The sequence below is a fragment of the Harmonia axyridis genome, chromosome 3 (genome assembly GCF_914767665.1).
Source record: "Harmonia axyridis chromosome 3, icHarAxyr1.1, whole genome shotgun sequence".
Taxonomy (NCBI): Eukaryota; Metazoa; Arthropoda; class Insecta; order Coleoptera; family Coccinellidae; genus Harmonia; species Harmonia axyridis.
Genome location: NC_059503.1, coordinates 56,848,339 through 56,867,230, shown reverse-complemented (window position 1 = coordinate 56,867,230; position 18,892 = coordinate 56,848,339). Strand labels below are relative to the sequence as shown.

At 36.9% G+C, this 18,892-nt stretch overlaps 1 protein-coding gene and 1 non-coding gene across 2 annotated transcripts in view; one reads left to right on the top strand and one right to left on the bottom strand.

Annotated features, from left to right (window-relative positions):
- The window catches only part of LOC123674579 (proline dehydrogenase 1, mitochondrial), a 63,423-nt gene that overhangs the window by 22,714 nt on the left and 21,817 nt on the right, over positions 1 to 18,892 (top strand). Inside the window, exon 2 of the mRNA XM_045609496.1 lies at positions 12,785 to 12,993. Within this exon, the coding sequence (XP_045465452.1) occupies positions 12,785 to 12,993 (209 nt within the window). The remainder of the gene's footprint in view (positions 1 to 12,784; positions 12,994 to 18,892) is intronic.
- Positions 5,832 to 5,905, bottom strand: Trnas-aga. The gene has a single exon. It is a non-coding gene; the product is annotated as a tRNA-Ser (tRNA).

Sequence of the window (18,892 nt, the reverse complement as noted above, 5' to 3'; positions counted from 1 at the left end):
ATGGCTGTTTTTATCCAAATGGGTACGTTTCTGACAAAATCAAGTTTGTCAATTCTGTTGAGAAATCTTCGATGTTGCATTACTTAGTGAACAATGGAAATTCTTTACGTGCGAAAATATTACTCGCATAATTATTCACCTCAACGAAATTCAATTTTGCCGCCAAATTCTGGAAAACATCATGCAGATCCAGATTTTTTTAATAAGATCATTTGGAGCGACGAGTCTTCCTGTACCAAGGAGGGAATTAGGCATTCCACAAACGACATTACACTGAATTTTGCATAAGGACTTATTATTATTATTAACTGAATAACGGAGTCATTGCGGCACTGTTAGCCTTCCGGAAGCTGCGACCAATTTGATCTTTTGTTCTTAACCTTACTTATTCATACAAACCTAGGGAGGACGTCGATACGGTTAATGGAACCGATGACATCCCTAGGAGTCTTGGCTATTACTTCATGAGAATCCAGAACTGACTTCCCATGTGAGTGGTTCTTAGGTCAGTCAGCCCCGGACATTTGCACAATATGTGTTCGGCTGTTTCTACCTCTTTTCAGAACCTGCAGATCTCATCTGCTGACTTACCCATGCGGTACAAGTCTCCTGTCAGCAATCTTACCATTACCCGAAGCTCAGCTCGTGGTAGCTTCTGAAGTTCCTGGTATAGGTCGGTGAAAGCACCTGTGGCATTTCACGTATGCCTTCTTATGCGTTTCGTCCCTGGCACACACACCGGACTCATCAGTGTGACTTTGGTATAATTGTGTGTGCCGTGTCACAGACGCTTGGGGAATTTATTATTATCGGGAGCCGCCGGGACTCGAACCCGGGACCTTGTTGCATCTCGGTGAGTGAGAACACAGTCTTAGCCTCTAGGCCACTGAGTGCTGTGTTTTATTATTATTGCTATGTGGGCTTTATGAGAAGCCGCCACATGACTCCCTCCCCAGTGACGGAGGAACGAAACTTATGCGTGTTACGAGGTCATCGGTGCAGCTGGGTGATTGCCGCCTAATCAGAGCTGCACTTCGCGGCTTCGTGCGGACGGTGAATGCCGCCTATTCAGGCTCCGCTATACCGCGGCAGACCAAGGAGCACGTATTGCACGTCATGGGAATGGGCGTCTAGAGTTTCGTTGGAAATTGCAGATATATGGGAGCTATGCATCAACCTTCTGCTTTCCAGGACACATCGTTAAGATGGCCATTCCCATCACGTCGGGCTTGCATGCTGTGACGACGGAAACACGAGGCTCGGCGTGCCATCGGCTCTAGTGTCCGACGGACACCCCAGTAGCCGTAACGTTGAGCGGGGCAGTGAGTCGCCTCTGCGCTCCAACGCCGCAGTTTTCCGCCATCACGTCGGGCTTGCATGCTGTGACGACGGAAACACGAGGCTCGGCGTGCCATCGGCTCTAGTGTCCGACGGACACCCCAGTAGCCGTAACGTTGAGCGGGGCAGTGAGTCGCCTCTGCGCTCCAACGCCGCAGTTTTCCGCCATCACGTCGGGGTCACCAATGTAGGATTTCACGTATGCCTACTTATGCGTTTCGTCCCTGGCACACACACCGGACTCATCAGTGTGACTTTGGTATAATTGTGTGTGCCGTGTCACAGACGCTTGGAGAATTTATTATTATCGGGAGCCGCCGGGACTCGAACCCGGGACCTTGTTGCATCTCGGTGAGTGAGAACACAGTCTTAGCCTCTAGGCCACTGAGTGCTGTGTTTTATTATTGTTGGTATGTGGGCTTTATGAGAAGCCGCCACACACCACAAATTTTTTTGCCTGAGCAAGACCCGGAGTGTTTATCCAGAGGGATTTATATTGTCCCACTCCCATTGTTGGACCGCTGCTTTATATTGGTCTTCTCCAATCTCAAAGAAGGGCTCAGGACCAACATGTGTTAACCTTGATGCCCTTTTTGCAAGTTCATCGGTTTTTTCGTTTTCTTCAATACCACAATGCCCCGGTACCCATAGTAGAGTCACTTCATTCCCTCTGGCCAGTTGCTTGGTTTTATGGCACTTCCATATCAGTACAGACCCTTGGCTATATGATTCCAGGGAACTCAGCGTGGTCTGGCTCTTCGTATTGATGTAAATACGCGCCCCTTTGAGGCTTCTTTTGAGATACTCTTAGGCGCAAGTATAGACAGCTTATGTCTCGGTTTTCAAGACAGAGGGCTCGCCTCCTAGGAATCTAGAGATTCTCGTTTTAGGCCCATATATCCCAATACTTGTACCTATTTCTGATTTTGATCCATCGGTATACCATATGAAGGACTTTTTGTCCAAGCGATTTACAAAGTTCATTGCACTGACGGTCATCAATGACCGTTTCAAAGAGTACCTCGAAATCGAAGATAGTTGGCACCACATCCGAGTGTTTTGCCAAGAGGTTTGCATCTAATCAATTCAATATCCCCATATGTCCAATTCAGTTTTCCGGACGGAGTGCACAGAGACTTAGGTATTAAGGCTTTTGAACAGTTAACACAAGATCTCAACGTCAACGTCGTAAAATTATGTCGAAATTATATAACGATGAGTTCAGTGACGAGCACTCAAAAAAATGATATATGAGTTGGTACAGAAAACTGAAATAATTCAATTCTGAACGATCTTCAGAAAGCTATACCATAGAAAAAATTATTATCTTTTTTGGAAATTTAACAGCCAGTTTACTTTCCCCTGAGCCGAATCTGGAAAAATGGAAAAGGAAAAAAGTATTTCATTTAATGGGAGGAAACTTGGTTGAACTTTCCTTAGTCATAAAACTCCCTAGATCCACCACCTGCACTAAGAGATTAAACTTGAATGAATTCTCCTTATTGCATAATAAATTCATTAACCCAACCCTGCCATTGAAATAGTCCATGTTTCATGACGGAATCTATTGGTCGAAGGACCAGAAACAAGAAAGTGTGGTTTGGCAGGGTTCCATAACTTTCCCTCGCGTGCACCTCCAGTATTATAAACCAAACATGCCCACTAGCATCGCTCGATCGATTCTAGCTAGCTTGGTTCTGGATGCGTCATCACATGCCAAACGCCCAGGCGTTTCTGGGAAATCATTTGACGGGCCGACGGGGCTAAATTTGACGTCTTATCTGTCGTGTGCGCCACGAGACCGATGTGGTTGAAATTTTACGAGGTCATCGACCGCGTTGTTCTTGCTGCCAATCGAAAAACCGCAATAAATTTCACTCTTACAGCGTACCTGTTACGATATCATCCTTGAATGGAGGGAACATAATGGAATATCCGAAACTATTGCTTTGATAACTGGAAAGTTGAGTGACAGTTTTGAGGATCTTTCCAAATTGGTCTTTCCGTAGCTATCGCGATTTACAAATAAATTCCTTGAATTTTCCCTAGCGGTTTGGTCGATGTGGATTAACCTAGATATATTGCATGACTAAATACGTTGTTTGATTAGATGAATGCGTGTCATTTTCGAATTAATTCATCAAGGATTACATAGAGTTTCGATCAATTCCAATGGCGTAGCCTAACAAACGAGAATATGTCCTTTTGCATGTTCTTGCAATTTTATATTGACATACTTTGATGTTATCAAATATTGAACTGATCATCTAGATTCGAAATATTTCGAGTTCACCGTGGTCTCGATATTCTGAAGTTAAAGTTCAAGTCACTACTTAAGTGTTGAAAACGACTTTTCGACATTGATGTAGACATTATGGGAAAATGAAATTTTACTCTGAGGTTTCAGTTGAGCCCCTTCAGATGTCACACATTTCGAAAATAATTTATCAAATCAGGCAAACTTGAAAGAGACACCAGAATTTATTTTTTCCTTCCTTTTTTTTTAAACTTGATATATACAGTGTGTCAATTTGCAGAGGTAAACTTTGATTCGTAAAGAGACATTTTATGGTTGGTTCTAGTCAATTTGTATCAACCCTGTGTGCGTTATGGCAGCAACCTCTGAAATCTTAAATCAGTGACATTTGTTTCAAAAATAATTCGATGCCTTTTCAAAATTGCCGAAGACTTCCGAAGAAAAAAATAGAAGAGTTACGATACAAAGAATTGCAAATGACACATGAAAATAATGAAAGATTGCTCACCATAAAAGATTTTCAAAATATTGTCCATTATTTTATATATAACCTTTTTCAAATTCGGCCCCAACGTTTCGAAAAACTTCAACTTGAATTTCTCGGCATGCTGAGCGTATTCTTACTTTCAATTCTTGTACATTTCGGGGCTGTGTATATTATATACAACAAACTTTGCATGTCACCAGGAAATATTTCTGAGGTTTTCAACTCTGAAGAGCGTGGTGACCAAACAATCAGCCCTCTTCTATCAATCAATTTCTCATAGAAACGATCTGTGAGCCATATTATTATTATTATTGTATATTTTATTCTTTTTTTTTTAATTATTCGGAAGTACTGACAAAAAAAGGTAAAGTGTACGGCATTTTTGAAAAGGCCATCGAATTTTTTTCAAAACAAGGTGTCGCCAAACACTCCTCTCTATTTAAGATTTTAGGGGTTGATGTCAACGCTCTCACAGGGTTGATACAAAATGATTGGAACCAACCGTACAAATTATCTCCCTCAAAGTTTACCTGTTTTTGGTTTTTTTGAGATTTTTCAAGGGAGCCTATATACTGAAGGTAGTACCTTTTCAAATTGACAGGGATAGTCTGACATATATTTCAACCGAAGATTCCCGAGGTTAAAAGAAACACTTTATCTCTTTACTATTTTTTCTGACCTAACCTAACCTTTTAACGAGCAGTTGACGCAATTAAACCTATAGTGGAAAGTAATCGAAATCTTTCGAGACAGTCAATTGATGTCGGTCAGAGAGAGTGCATATTTATGCAGCATGCAAAAAGCGCATCTCTTCCATTTCAGTAAAGATTTTTAAGTTATCCATCATGGAAATATAAGATTATCCTCATTTATATGACATGTATACTGCTAATTGTTATTTGGTCAGCATAAATGGTAATATTTTGGCTATTTATCTTTACCTATTTGTTATTTGATGTAATGCAGCAGATACAGATATGTAGCCGACCAAATACTGAGCATGACCTTAGAACCGTGAATATTCGGTTTAACCGTCGACCGAAGCATGGCCGGGATATCCCCAAGATTTTCTGCGCTTGAAATTATTTCAATGGACCCATTTTTCGTCTCTAGTCACGATGCGATGCAGAAATCCCTTCCTTCTATGCCTTGCAAGAAGCTGTTCACAAGCATACAAACGCCGTCCAACATCTCTCGGCTTCGACTCGTACGGAACCCAATTCCCTTGTTTATGAATCATTCCCATGACTTTCAGGCGATTTGAAATGGCTTGATACGTCACTCCCAATGGTCCTGCTAATTCTTGTTGCGTTTGACACGAGCCTTGATCAAGTAATGCCTCCAATTCTTCATCTTCGAAAACCTTCTCTCTTTCACTGCCGTGCTGATCTTCGACATCAAAATCACCGTTCTTGAAGCGTTAAAACCATAGGATTTGAGAGCATGCGATGAGCCTCAGTCGCAGATTTCTTCATATTAAAGCTGAAAATTGAACCCTCCCGCAAATAACGAGAATTTTGCTCGTAAGCTGACATGTTCAATCGAGAATAATTTTATGATGCAGACACAAATCGACTGATAGCTTGATGTCGTTATGTTTACAAATATCAAAGCTTATTGCATGATATCTACGATCTATTTATTTCAACCAGAACTTACCGCTACATCCATCTATTGCAAAACGGCGGAAGCAAAGTGATACACCTAATATATTGGCAGGACGGACATTTTTAATTCCGGAAAGAGTACCTCCTCGAGTGGGAATCGAACCCGCAACCTCCGAATCTCTAGTCCAGCTCTTTCACCAACTGAGCTACCGAGGAAGCTGAAAGTTCCAACCGCATCTCGAGGAACCGCTTCTCCCAGAATCAAAAGTTAATAGAAAGTTAATTTTAAAAAAAGAACTAATTAACTTAATGCTTCAATTTGTCTAAAGAGAATTTAAAAAAAATAAATTAACTAACAGTGAATTAAAATTGTCTGTCATGCCAATACATAAACTCTTAGAGGTTTATTGGTTCTATTGCGATTTGCTCTGTATATTCGAGTTGTTTTTCAACTGTGGACAATAAATCGAGCTTAAATTGAACAAAAATGCCCATCATGGGCAGAGTTAGTGTCAGATTTTACTATGTTCAGTCTCCATTTTCATGAGTATCAACCAGCTCAAAATTAAAATCCAAAATTCAGCTATAACGATGACGATTACAAACTTTGGCGACCAAAAACATCTCCAAGACATTAATTCGGTGATTGTGCCAACCGATACCATTGAAAAGGTCCGTCGTCGTCGTCGCTCATGTTTAGGCAAACAAAAGATCGCTATACAAATATGTTCCTGCCACTGTTCTGTCGTCGCTTATTCATCCGGAACAAACAGGAAAAACTAACGTATCTTATCGCCGATAAGCGTCATAACTTAACAATAAATCAAAAAATTTGCGAAAACAATGCAGAGCCGACAGCTCGGTCAATGTGTGTCCGATCGCTTCTGCTACGTCACATCATCCGACACCAATGGGAGAGGAGTACGGGCGCACACCTCCGGCCTTGGGATGGGTGTGCTCACCGTGTCTCGCCATCAGTTGACTGCGCGGTGACGGTCAACCGGGCAAAAGGACACGCTGTGGAGGGAATGCCGATCCGTTGCGAAGTTGAGGAATTTACACTTGATTCCGACAACTGGTTATCGTTGTTGTAATTAGAACATCTGGAAAATTGCGGTGAAATCGGATTATTATGATGACTCAATTTGAAAAAGGAAAAACGTTTCGTGGTGAACGATTATCTTTTATAACGAAATATTTCTTTATAATAATTGAATTTTGAACGGTTTAATAATTTTTCGTTAGGCTGTATTGACCGTGAGTGCAATATTAAGGTGAAATATTACATCGAAATAAATTTTAAAAAAAATCAAAATATGAGTTACCTTTCTTTTATTTAAAAAAGGCTATATTCCGGTTGTCCTAAGTTATCGTATACAGGCAATTACTAGCTTATTTGATAAGATAATGAAAAAATAAAAAAATTTGCTTTGAATAACATCATAGTACCTTCCCAATGATGTAAAAAAAAGGGTTCTTACATTTGACAGCACTGTGGTAGCTTCCCCTCACTTTTTATTTTCAAATGGCACCCTGTGTATATTGTGGGTGAAAATTGCGTGTCATTCTATTTGGAATACAATGATAGCACATATTTTTTCAGTAATAACAACAGAAACATTAATATTTGTGACTTAATTAATTAATCATCCTTATAAAAATGAAATGCCCCATCCATGTTTGTACAAACTTCACATATGAGAAGTAGATCAATTTTTTGATTTAAAAAATCGATGTTTCTTATAACAAAAACTTGCTCTAAATGTTTCTTCGTTTTTTGAATTTTATAGTAGGTATTTTGGTTGCAATTCACAAAATATTGATGTTTTTTTTGTTATTAATAAAAAGTACCAAGTAACGGGTGTTTTTTTTTCGAGGTATATAACTTTAAGTTGGCATTACTGTTCAAGATGGCGACCGATTTAACAGCTGTCAAGTGATTTATTCTCAGTTTGGTTTGGCAATTCATCATGAATAGACTCACACCTGAACAACGCTTGCAAATAGTGCAATTTTATTTCGAAAGTACTTAATGGTTCTGTGCGGAATACGTATCGTGCACTACGTCCATTTTATTTTGTTCAGCGATGAAGCGCACTTCTGGTTGAATGGCTACGTCAACAAACAAAACTGCCGCATTTGGAGTGAAGCTTATCCTCAAGTGTATGTCGAAACACCGTTACATCCAGAAAAACTGACTGTTTGGTGCGATTTATGGGCTGGTGGAATCATTGGTCCGTACTTCTTCAAAAACGATGATGGCCAGAACGTTACAGTCAATGGTGTTCGGTATAGAGCCATGATTACTAACTTTTTCATTCCTGAATTGAACAACCATGATGTCCAGGAGCTGTGGTTCCAACAAGACGGCGCAACATGTCACACAGCTCGTGCCACAATCGATTTATTGAAAGACACGTTTGGTGACCGCCTAATTTCACGTTTTGGACCTTTGAATTGGCCTCCAAGATTTTGTGATTTAACACTGCTAGACTACTTTTTGTGGGGCTATGTAAAATCATTGGTCTATGCGGATAAGCCACAAACCCTTGACCATTTGGAAGACAACATTCGCCGTGTTATTGCCGATATACGGCCACAAATGTTGGAAAGAGTAATCGAAAATTGGACGTCCAGATTGGTCTACATCCGAGCCAGCCGTGGCAATTATATGCCAGAAATCATATTTAAAATGTAATGCCACAAGATTATCTTGCGGATAAATGAAATTCATGTCAATCGAATAATCCATCGTTGTTTTATTGCAATTTAAAGTTCTATAGCTCTAAAAAACACCCTTTACTTCTCAAATGTCATACGATGTCAGCTTCAAAAGTGACAGCTGTCCAGATGGAGGGCGATTCGAAATGAAACCTCTTATTGGAAAGCCCTCTAATTTCTTCTAGAACAAACATCTATTGCATATGGTTACGGAACGATAATATTCTGATTTATTGATTAAAAGATTAATACATACAATGATAACTATTAGTGTATAAGTTATGTTCCAATCCTATTTGAATTAATATGACATATTTATTGAGTGAACGAACATTTGTCAATTTAAAGTCTCGCAAATTATAAATTGGGCAAAACATTCAGCATCATCTTGCCCAACTGTCCGGTTCTCCGTTTCGCCTACGGAAAAATACCGCGGTCGACTAGATCGCGAACTCGTGAAATCATGACGTGGATCGACCTCAGGAAATCCTTGGCTTCCATATTTCATTATGTGTAGGTAACAATTTGACGTTGGGTTAAGCGAATTTTTTTCGAGATATGAGAGAACCTATGTAAATCGATATCACGAGGTATTATCCGATATACGAATAGGTTGCCGACAATGAGCAACAAGATACTGTTACTTACACCTTAGTCTTTGAGCTATAGAACCGGTTTGTTGAATTTTACACTCTGTGTATCGAATTATGTACGCAATTATTTCTTAGATACCTTCAAGGTTCCACAACTAAAAAGTTGAAAGTTGATTATTATTGCTACAGTTTCATCATCTTAACTTTATTATTTAGAATATTCAAGCTAAGGAAAAAATTTATGTTTTGAAATGTGTAGAAACCAAAAATCGGACAGAAATCGTGATGTCCAAAGCCAAAAATTTCGTACAGTCTGTTTATTCTCAGAACTGGAAAATCTGACGAGTGGGTTTTGAAGGCTGAAAATCAATCAATTGAATGAAAATGTACGGGGTTTTTCACCATAATTTGACCCCCCCCCTTTAACTTTGTTACGAAAAGAGGTACAAGAAAATGTTTTCTACAAAAGTATCACGAAATTGACTAGTATTTTTTGAAATGATTTCACAAAACGAAATATATACAGGATGGGCAACATATTGATTGCAACTTCATTTTTTCAAATGGAACATTCTGTATATTTCTATATATTTGACTAGCTCTTCTTCCCCTGATATCGAATATATAACATATGTTTGGCCTATCTCTCTTATTCTGAGTACCACAGAGTTTCAAATTTTAAGAACCACCTGGCTAGCTAAGTAATCAGTTTTCAAGTGGTAGGCTGCGATAACTCAAAATGCCCTTTTTGAGTTATCTCGTTGGCAAACATATGTTATATATTCGAAATAAGGGAAAAATCAGCTTGTCAAATATAGAGAAATATACAGGGTGTTCCATTTGAAAAAATGAAGTTGCAATCAATATGTTGCCCACCCTGTATATATTTCGTTTTGTGAAATCATTTTAAAAAACACTAGTCGATTTCGTGAAACTTTTGTAGAAAACTTTTTTTTGTACCTCTTTTCGTAACAAAGTAAAAAGGGGGGGTCAAATTATGGTGAAAAACCCGGTACATTGAATTGAAAATGTGTGATGGTAGTTCCAAAGTTATGAATTTTTTAATATTCTCATCTGAAATAAAACAGATAACTACTAGCCTACGTTATATGTAATATATCCTCTTTCATCTTCTTTAGTGAATTATGCCAATTGTAACCTTGACCTTGGTGATGGCATACCTTACTCTAATGGTTGGTTTATCAGTGTAGAGTAAAACTTAATTGAATGACAATGTTAATTACTTGTTTGATGTTTTTTCATTCAGAGGCCTCTGATGTGTGCGAGTAATTCAAGTTAGTAAAAGCCGGTTTTATAACCATGAACTTTTCAAATTAAATTATAAAGGGGAGTTCAACAATTGATTCATGAAATTCTTAAAAATAATTTTCAAATGAGAATAACTATACAATATTTTCATTGCTAGATGTTGTGATTATAATTAACTTCGCACATAAAACTGTAATTTGATAAGAAGTCTCCTATACATCGCTTTCCTCACAGGACATAATTATTGTCAATAATTGTTTATAATTATTTTTAATGAATTCATTAATACTAATAAAATTATAAAAATCAGTATCTGAAAACAGCCCCGTAATACGGACTATAGGATTTTATCTGAAAAGGTTAATAAGTTTTTTTTTGAGTTTGTAGAGATTCATTTTTCATCAATTAAATGAAAAAGAAATCCTAATAAAATATAATTAATAATAATAATAAATCCATTTATTGTTAAGTCTCACATTCATATGGGACAATAAACATTAATATAGTGTGAGCAACCAGACTCAAAATATGAAGAATATTGAAGTTTTTATATAATAAATCATGATGCTTTTTGACAAGTTTCCTACATACTCTCAAATTATTTGATATTTTTTCATCATGAAAAGATTATATTTTCCATTCGCTTTTATGTGTTCTTCTCTAAAAAATTATAGAATTTATGAAGTAGAATCGAATCATAATAGAATTGACGATGCTGCTATTTGCTTTTATGAAATTGCTCAACACGTCAAAGACAGAATTAAAAAAAGCAATCACTGGATGCTTTAATACGATATTAATTATCTGGTAATCTCGAAATTTGTAGCAGAACATAAATGTGGAATAATGCAAGTGACATATGCATTCGCTTCAAATTGACGTCATCGTGAATTCAATTATCATCACGTGATAATAGGTATGGGTTTTAAGAACTTTTTTCTCTCATTTAATAACATATTTTCTATCAAATTGATGTACGTACATCGTCAGATCTATAAGGATGTCAATAATTAGGAGAATATTTTCTCAATTGTAAAATAGCTTCTTTAGAAACCCATACCACAAGCTTGCTTCGAAAGACCTCTGAGTGATTTTGCCATATGTCACAGCAGTATCCTACCTGCTTGAAAACAATTCAGTTTATGAATCTTTATATTCAAATTTATGAATTGATACTTAGCAATATGATGTTGATTTGTATCAGCTATTATTGATATCTTTTTATCAAGTATGTAAAAACTTTTTTTTGTAAAAACGAAAAGCGAAAATTTCACATCACCCAAATCTTTTTTGCTGTTAAAAATAAAGTATTTGATTACTATGATTATCTACCAGATAGTAACACCAGATTATAGAAGAAAGAAAATTGAAGAAAATACGTTATGATATCACTCAATTTAGTAATTTATATTTCAATATAAAAATGAAAGATGTACAAAATGGTGGATGCGAAGACTTTTAGAGTAAAAATAAATCCATTATTTTTGCATGAAAAACAAGATTTAATCAACATAGTTGAAATGATCCAATTCAAGTCGAATATGCGCCCTTTTATTCGATGACTTGTTGCCATTTTGAAGTTAAAATCATTATGCCTCTGTCATAGAAGCCCTCGTCCCTATCGGCAAAAAATTGAGACAGTTGATTTTCACAAGCCTCTGTTAAAACTGATTTTTCACCAGCAAAATTGTTCGCCATGGACAGGAACAGATGGTAATCGCTTGGTTATTAGCAAAACCTTCCTGGCCGTCAATCCTAGCTTGGCCATTATTTCCGCCGGCTCACCGCATTTCGACCACGACCGTTTTAGCTTGACGTTGTCGTAAGTGATCCACTTTTCATCACCAATCACCAACCGCTCCAAAAATGGATGAATCTTGTTGCTATTCGCTGATGGAAATTTGATCCATGAAGTTTTTTTTGCGTTTACTCGTGTGGTACACATACATCGAGCTTCTTCTTGAGACCAGCCTTATGCACATGGTTTCAAACAGGTTTTGTTCAATCTTTAGCTCTTGGCAATCGGAACAGAGCTCATATTACAATGTCCATGATTTTATCGACATTTTCGACAATTGGCTTCCAGTGCGTGGTGCATCTTTGACATCGAAATTACCGGAACGAAATCGACGAAACCATAATCACTATTTGCATTTTCAGCCGCCTGGATTCCATTTCCGCATTTATCGCACTAAAAAATATTGTTGATAGTGTTCATCTTTAACACGAGCTCAAACTAAACTGAGTCAACCAATCACAAAACTGTCGAAGAAGTTTTTGTAGTATTTCATATTTCTTACGTCGCCTAGTGGAACTCGATCGGACCTATACAACGCGAGATACAGATAACTAAAACCTAGACTAAAACCATAATTGGAAAAAGAATGGACAACTTAACAAAGAGTCATGGTGGTCATGTTCTGCTAATATCAAATATGTCGAAAATATTTCGAAATATGTAGGCATTTTGTGAAAACCTCTATCATCACTGATTCGGTTGTTTTTTTTTCAGCTCATGAAACTGGCTCAGGCTGTATTCGGTGAGAAAGTATTTATAAAGATGATGCGAGGTACTTTTTACGGCCATTTCGTGGCTGGCGAAGACGAGATTCGCATCAGGCCAACACTAGAGAGACTGAGATCGTTCGGGGTGAAACCTATCCTCGACTATTCCGTAGAAGAAGATTTGTCCCAGGAGGAGGCCGAGAAACTAGAAGTGGAGTAAGTATTTATTCAATCGTAATGCTTTTTAATGCATTCAAACCCGATGGACGATCAGAAATAGAAGATTATAAATCTACACAGATTCTAGCATGTTATCCTTACCTAAATGTGCTTCTGGATGACAAAAAAAAGACAATAAGTCTAATTTAATACATGAATCTACATTCAATGATGTATCATGTGAATGAATCGTCGACTGTCTAATAATTTTTGATGAGACCTTGAAAGCTAGAATTTGAGAGTTACTTCATAAGGACTAAAATTGCAAAACTTCAACTCAGGACCAATGCGAGTAATTTTGGCACCTGATGCAAATAATTTTTCAGCGCCTCTGGTGAAAAAAGCATAAAAAACAATATGACCTCCCTCATAACAACCTCATGTTGTTTTTAAGAATCAAGCATGAAATATTAAAAGGCGGCCAGCAAACTGAGCCGAATTTCCGGCCCTGAAATAGAGGCGTCTGAAACGGTCGCATCACTGTTTCACCCTTACTTCTTTTGTCATTGCAATGTGATGTACCATCATAGTAGAACCTATGATAATCAATGACGAAGTTCTGATTTCTAATAAGACATATTCAAAATTTCACTACGTAAATTACGTGTGAGACTTGGTAACAATATTGTATCGATTATAATCTTATAATTGTGCATGTTTTGTTTAGTCTTTTATCCTAGAAATTGGCCCTCCTGTCATGTTTGAAATTTTATTATTTTGTGTTTTACTTTTTTGATAAATTAATTTTTCAATAGTAAATTAAATATCAAGAACGATAAACATATTTATTGTCTGATATTGGCAATTCTCAATTTTTCTCGATTGAAATGAATTGATTTCCACATAAATACTGAAAACTCAAAAATCACGCATGTTTGAAAGAGGTATTTCTGTTTGATAAGTTTCAGTTACTTCACGAAGCATTACTGTAAACAATTGTACTAACTGAACGTTCACGTGTCCTATGCTAGTCGAGAAACTTGCTCCTGAGCATTATATTTTTTTCACTGCACTCTACTTTCTTTTATGAATTTAGTTTGTTATTTATTTACTTTCAATGAAATATCGGTTAGCCTCGGTCCACTAAGGTTTTCATCTTATGAAGTGTTTGTCAAAACTACATTTCCTTTTCTAAAATGAAGTCTAAAGAAGATGAAACATGCATGTGAATTCCTTTTACCGGAGAAGTTTAAGAAACGTTACCAAACCGCACATGAGTCTTTCAAAAAGAGTGGTGCTTAAAAATGAATTCAATCTCAAAAATAAAAAAAAATTGGTGAAAAATTGAATGTTTTACCCGTGAAGAAATAAATAGATTTCTTGTGGAGGCTGACGACCATAATTTCCTATTGATAATAGAGCTGGTGCTGGTAGTTGTGAGTAAATACTTGATGATGGAGAATGTTCAAAAGTGAGGAAGAAGGTGTATATCTCTTGAAAATTTTCGATGAATACCTGGAAATTTGAAACATGCTTGGAAGTGTCCATCAATTTTTTTTATGCAGTATCAAAATGATCAATGTTCAAGACAATATGTTGGAAAAAACACATTTTCAATTCAATTCCAAGCAAAATTGCAAGTTTTCTTGGGTTACCTAATAGCGGGCCAAACACTGGGCATCCATTTAGTAGGAGAACTACATTATTGGCTAACTACATAACGTAGGTAGCCAATGAGTTCCGTCTCATAGTGATATAAAGCATTTTCGGCACAAATTTGAAAATAATCCATCCAATCTAAGCTGAAGACAGTTCACCAGACTAAGAGCACAAATGTAGGTAGATTTTAAAGAAATATTAATCAATGTACATTTTGATTAATCAAATATCTATCTGATGATAACCTATACAGAGTCGATATTTTTATCGTTAATTGGCAACATTTCAAGGAAGTTGTCAGAAGACAACTTTTAATGTTGATTGTCTTCTTTTTCAATTTGGAATAAGAGAGGTGTTGGCCTTCAGTTATTCTTCAACTTGACCTATGTTGCAGAATTATTATATTATGAATAATTGCTTCGAAAAAGCCTGTTTTCCCGAAATATTAAAAATAGGAATAGCGAAACCACTCTTTAAAGGAGGAGACCGGAGTCGCATGCAGACCTATAGACCGATAACTTTAGTTTCGAAGCTGGGAAAGATCCTCGAAAAATTGATTAAAGTTCGTATGGAGACATTTATGAATAAACATAATATTATATCAGATAATCAGTTTGGTTTTCGGAGAGGCATGTCGACGGAAAATGCCATAAAAATGTCACAGACATTATATATAAAAATATTGACAATAAAATTCCAACTTTGGCGGTAGTTGTCGACGTTGCAAAAGCTTTTGATACTGTCTGTCAAGATCGTTTACAAGAAAAACTTGAAAATTATGGCTTCCGTGCTAAAGCATTAAATCTGCTGCGAAGCTATCTATCAGGTAGAATACAAATTGTACACCTCAATGGAAAATATAACAAAAGTAACTAAATTTCGGGGTACCACATGGTACAGTTATTGGGCTTTTCCTGTTTATATTGTATATAATCAGTCTCTTCAGGGTTAATAACAAATGTGAAATTATCGGTTTCGCGGACGATACACTAGTACTTTTTCATGATGTTACATGAAGGAATCTGAAAGAACAAGTATGCCAAGAATTTGAGACTCTGACAAAATGGTTTAGATTGAATAAACTGACGATAAATATAAGTAAGACCGAATATATAACCTTCGCTTCAAATAAGAAAGGATTTCCAGATTTAGGAGACTTGAATTTCGATGACCAGTTATATATTTCAAAAACACATTCAACAAAATATCTTGGCGTCGTCATCGATGAACATTTCAAATGGGATGAACACATAACGTATTTTTCGAGAAAACATCTACAGATGATGAGTCGCTGGTGCAGCCTGAGCTTTCATATGCTACAATAGGATGGGGAGGTGTTTTTGACACACACAAGAGAATCATAGATGTTCTCCAAAAAAATATCCTCAAAGTAATGTACAGAAAAAAAATTACATTCTCTAGTGACAGTATATACAGTTTAGCTAAAGTATTAGATATAAGACAAATTTTTGCTCAAAGGATGATCTGGCACATCAAACAAAATGAAATTTCCATCACAAAAAAATAACACAAATACCCAACGAGAGCTGGAGAAGATAACGATAATTATGAGAGACCCAAAGCGGAAAAATGAATTGGACAAAGATATAGTGAATATATAGCTGCAAGATTATACAAGGTCGTGCCAAAAGAAATAAAAGAAATTAATAATAAAAATAAATTCAACAAAGAACTAAAAAGAGATGGCTGATTAAACAAGACTGTGAAACTGTGATACATAATATTATAACTTCCAGTTAAAAAGAGAAAAAAGAAGGGAGAAACGATGAAGAGGAAAAACATACCGCTAGAAACGACAAGGGGGGAAGGATCCGAGAGAGGAGAGTCACCGATGAAGACGAAGTAAAACTGATAAAGAGACGTACCTATACCGACTGAGACAGGGATCACTTAGATTGGAACTAATTTATCATTTATTATGTATAGTTGCTAGTTTTTTAGTTTTGTTGTTGTCGTGGAGCAGGGAATAAATAATAATTTGAATGCTGTACACAGTTATTACTCAGCTTTATTTTCTGAGTTTATTTTTTGTATTTTTACTGAATAAACTCTATTCTAATAAATAACTCGGAGAATGTGAGAACACTCACAATCAAATTACTACATAAAATGTCATCCCAAACAATTTGGGAGCGAAAGAAAAACTCATAGGTAGGAAGTGAAAGGATATATCTACTTCCTTGAAGGATGAGTGTCAATCCTCGAGACTTTTTTAGAGAAGCAGGTGGGCAGTTACATATTTCACCACATCATATACAAGACTTATCGCACATCATTCGAGTCGGCTTCCTTCCTGTTTTTGAAATGGTTATGTATACATATATTGTTTCAGGAAGGCAACAACGAGCACTTCAAAATTATTAATTTCGATTGCGTCTTCCTCGCCCGTATTCTCCGTTTCTGTTCCGGCGACTCCTTTGTCGTTATACCGACGGCAAAGAAGCTATCTCGAACAGGAATGCAGATAGGCCTGTGAAAGCTGCAATTACGTTTGTTGCATTCCTCGCGAATTTTAGGTCGGTTCGTTTTATTCATTTTCATTGTCGGTGACAGCCAAGTTGCTAGGCGATTCTTAGCAGCATCATGGATTTAATGGAGATTGTTGTGGATAAGGAGATGATCTTTCCTTCTAACAATTACGATATTACAAAAAAAATGTTTTCAGAATACCGAAGGTTTTTCCTCTATGCTGTTATGGATATGGAATTTTCAATACGCGAAACCAAAAAGTTTATTCATCATCATGAAACTTACTCTATCTCGGATGCAAAAATATATTACTCTATCTTTCGGATGACAATCGGTGCTTCTGGTCATAGAGTGTTCATGACGAATTGTGCATATTTGACAGTCGCTATGATAGACTAGCCTTATCATTATTAAACTTTGAACTGAAAAGCGAGAAAAGAGTTTCGATTTATTTCCTAGTGAGATTTCTGTGGGAATGGTCCCATATGATGATTTATTAACTAAAAGAAATTATTAAAAATGCCAGGTTTGATTAATTCAACCATAACACCCTTTGATTACTTATGGAAGAGTGTCTGTAGAAAGTTGTACTTTCATTTCTGCATCTTAGAAAATTATTTTTTAATATACAGGATGTATTAATCGAATTCGTGATTTTTTTGATTGATCACCGCATATATTTACATACCGGGTGTCCCAAGTTATCGTATACAGGCAATATCTAGATTATTGGACAAGATAATTGGAAAATAAAAAAATTGCTTTTTCTATTTGACAGCCCTGTGGTAGCTACTCCTAACTTTTCATTTCCAAATAGCACCGCCTGTATAGGATTATTCGATTGACATGAATTTTATTTATCCGCAAGATAATCTTGTGACATTACATTTTGAATATGATTTCTGGCATATGACCGCCACGGCTGGCTCGGATGTAGTCCAATCTGGACGTCCAATTTTCGATGACTTTTTCCAACATTTGTGGTCGTATATCGGCAATAACACGGCGAATGTTGTCTTCCAAATGGTCAAGGGTTTGTGGCTTATCCGCATAGACCAATGACTTGACATAGCCCCACAGAAAGTAGTCTAGCGGTGTTAAATCACAAAATCTTGGAGGCCAATTCACAGGTCCAAAACGTGAAATTAGGCGGTCACCAAACGTGTCTTTCAATAAATCGATTGTGGCACGAGCTGTGTGACATGTTGCGCCGTCTTGTTGGAACCTCAGCTCCTGGACATCATGGTTGTTCAATTCAGGAATGAAAAAGTTTGTAATCATGGCTCTATATCGATCACCATTGACTGTAACGTTCTGGCCATCATCGTTTTTGAAAAAGTACGCACCAATGATTTCACCACCCCATAAAGCGCACCAAACAGTCAGTTTTTCTGGATGTAACGGTGTTTCGACATACACTTGAGGATTAGCTTCACTTCAAATGCGGCAGTTTTGTTTGTTGACGTAGCCATTCAACCAGAAGTGCGCTTTATCGCTAATGGACGTAGTGCGCGAAACGTATTCCGCACAGAACCATTATTTTCGAAATAAAATTGCACTATTTGCAAGCGTTGTTCAAGCGTGAGTCTATTCATGATGAATTGCCAAACCAAACTGAGAATCAATCACTTGACAGCTGTTAAATCGGTCGCCATCTTGTATAGTAATGCCAACTTAAAGTTATATACCTCGAAAAAAACACCCTATATAAGGAAATCTAGAGAAGATACCCAAATCTTTTCAATAAAGAGAAAAAAAATCAGAACCAAGTACTCTCCGTGAATATACTAACGGACAAAGAAACTGC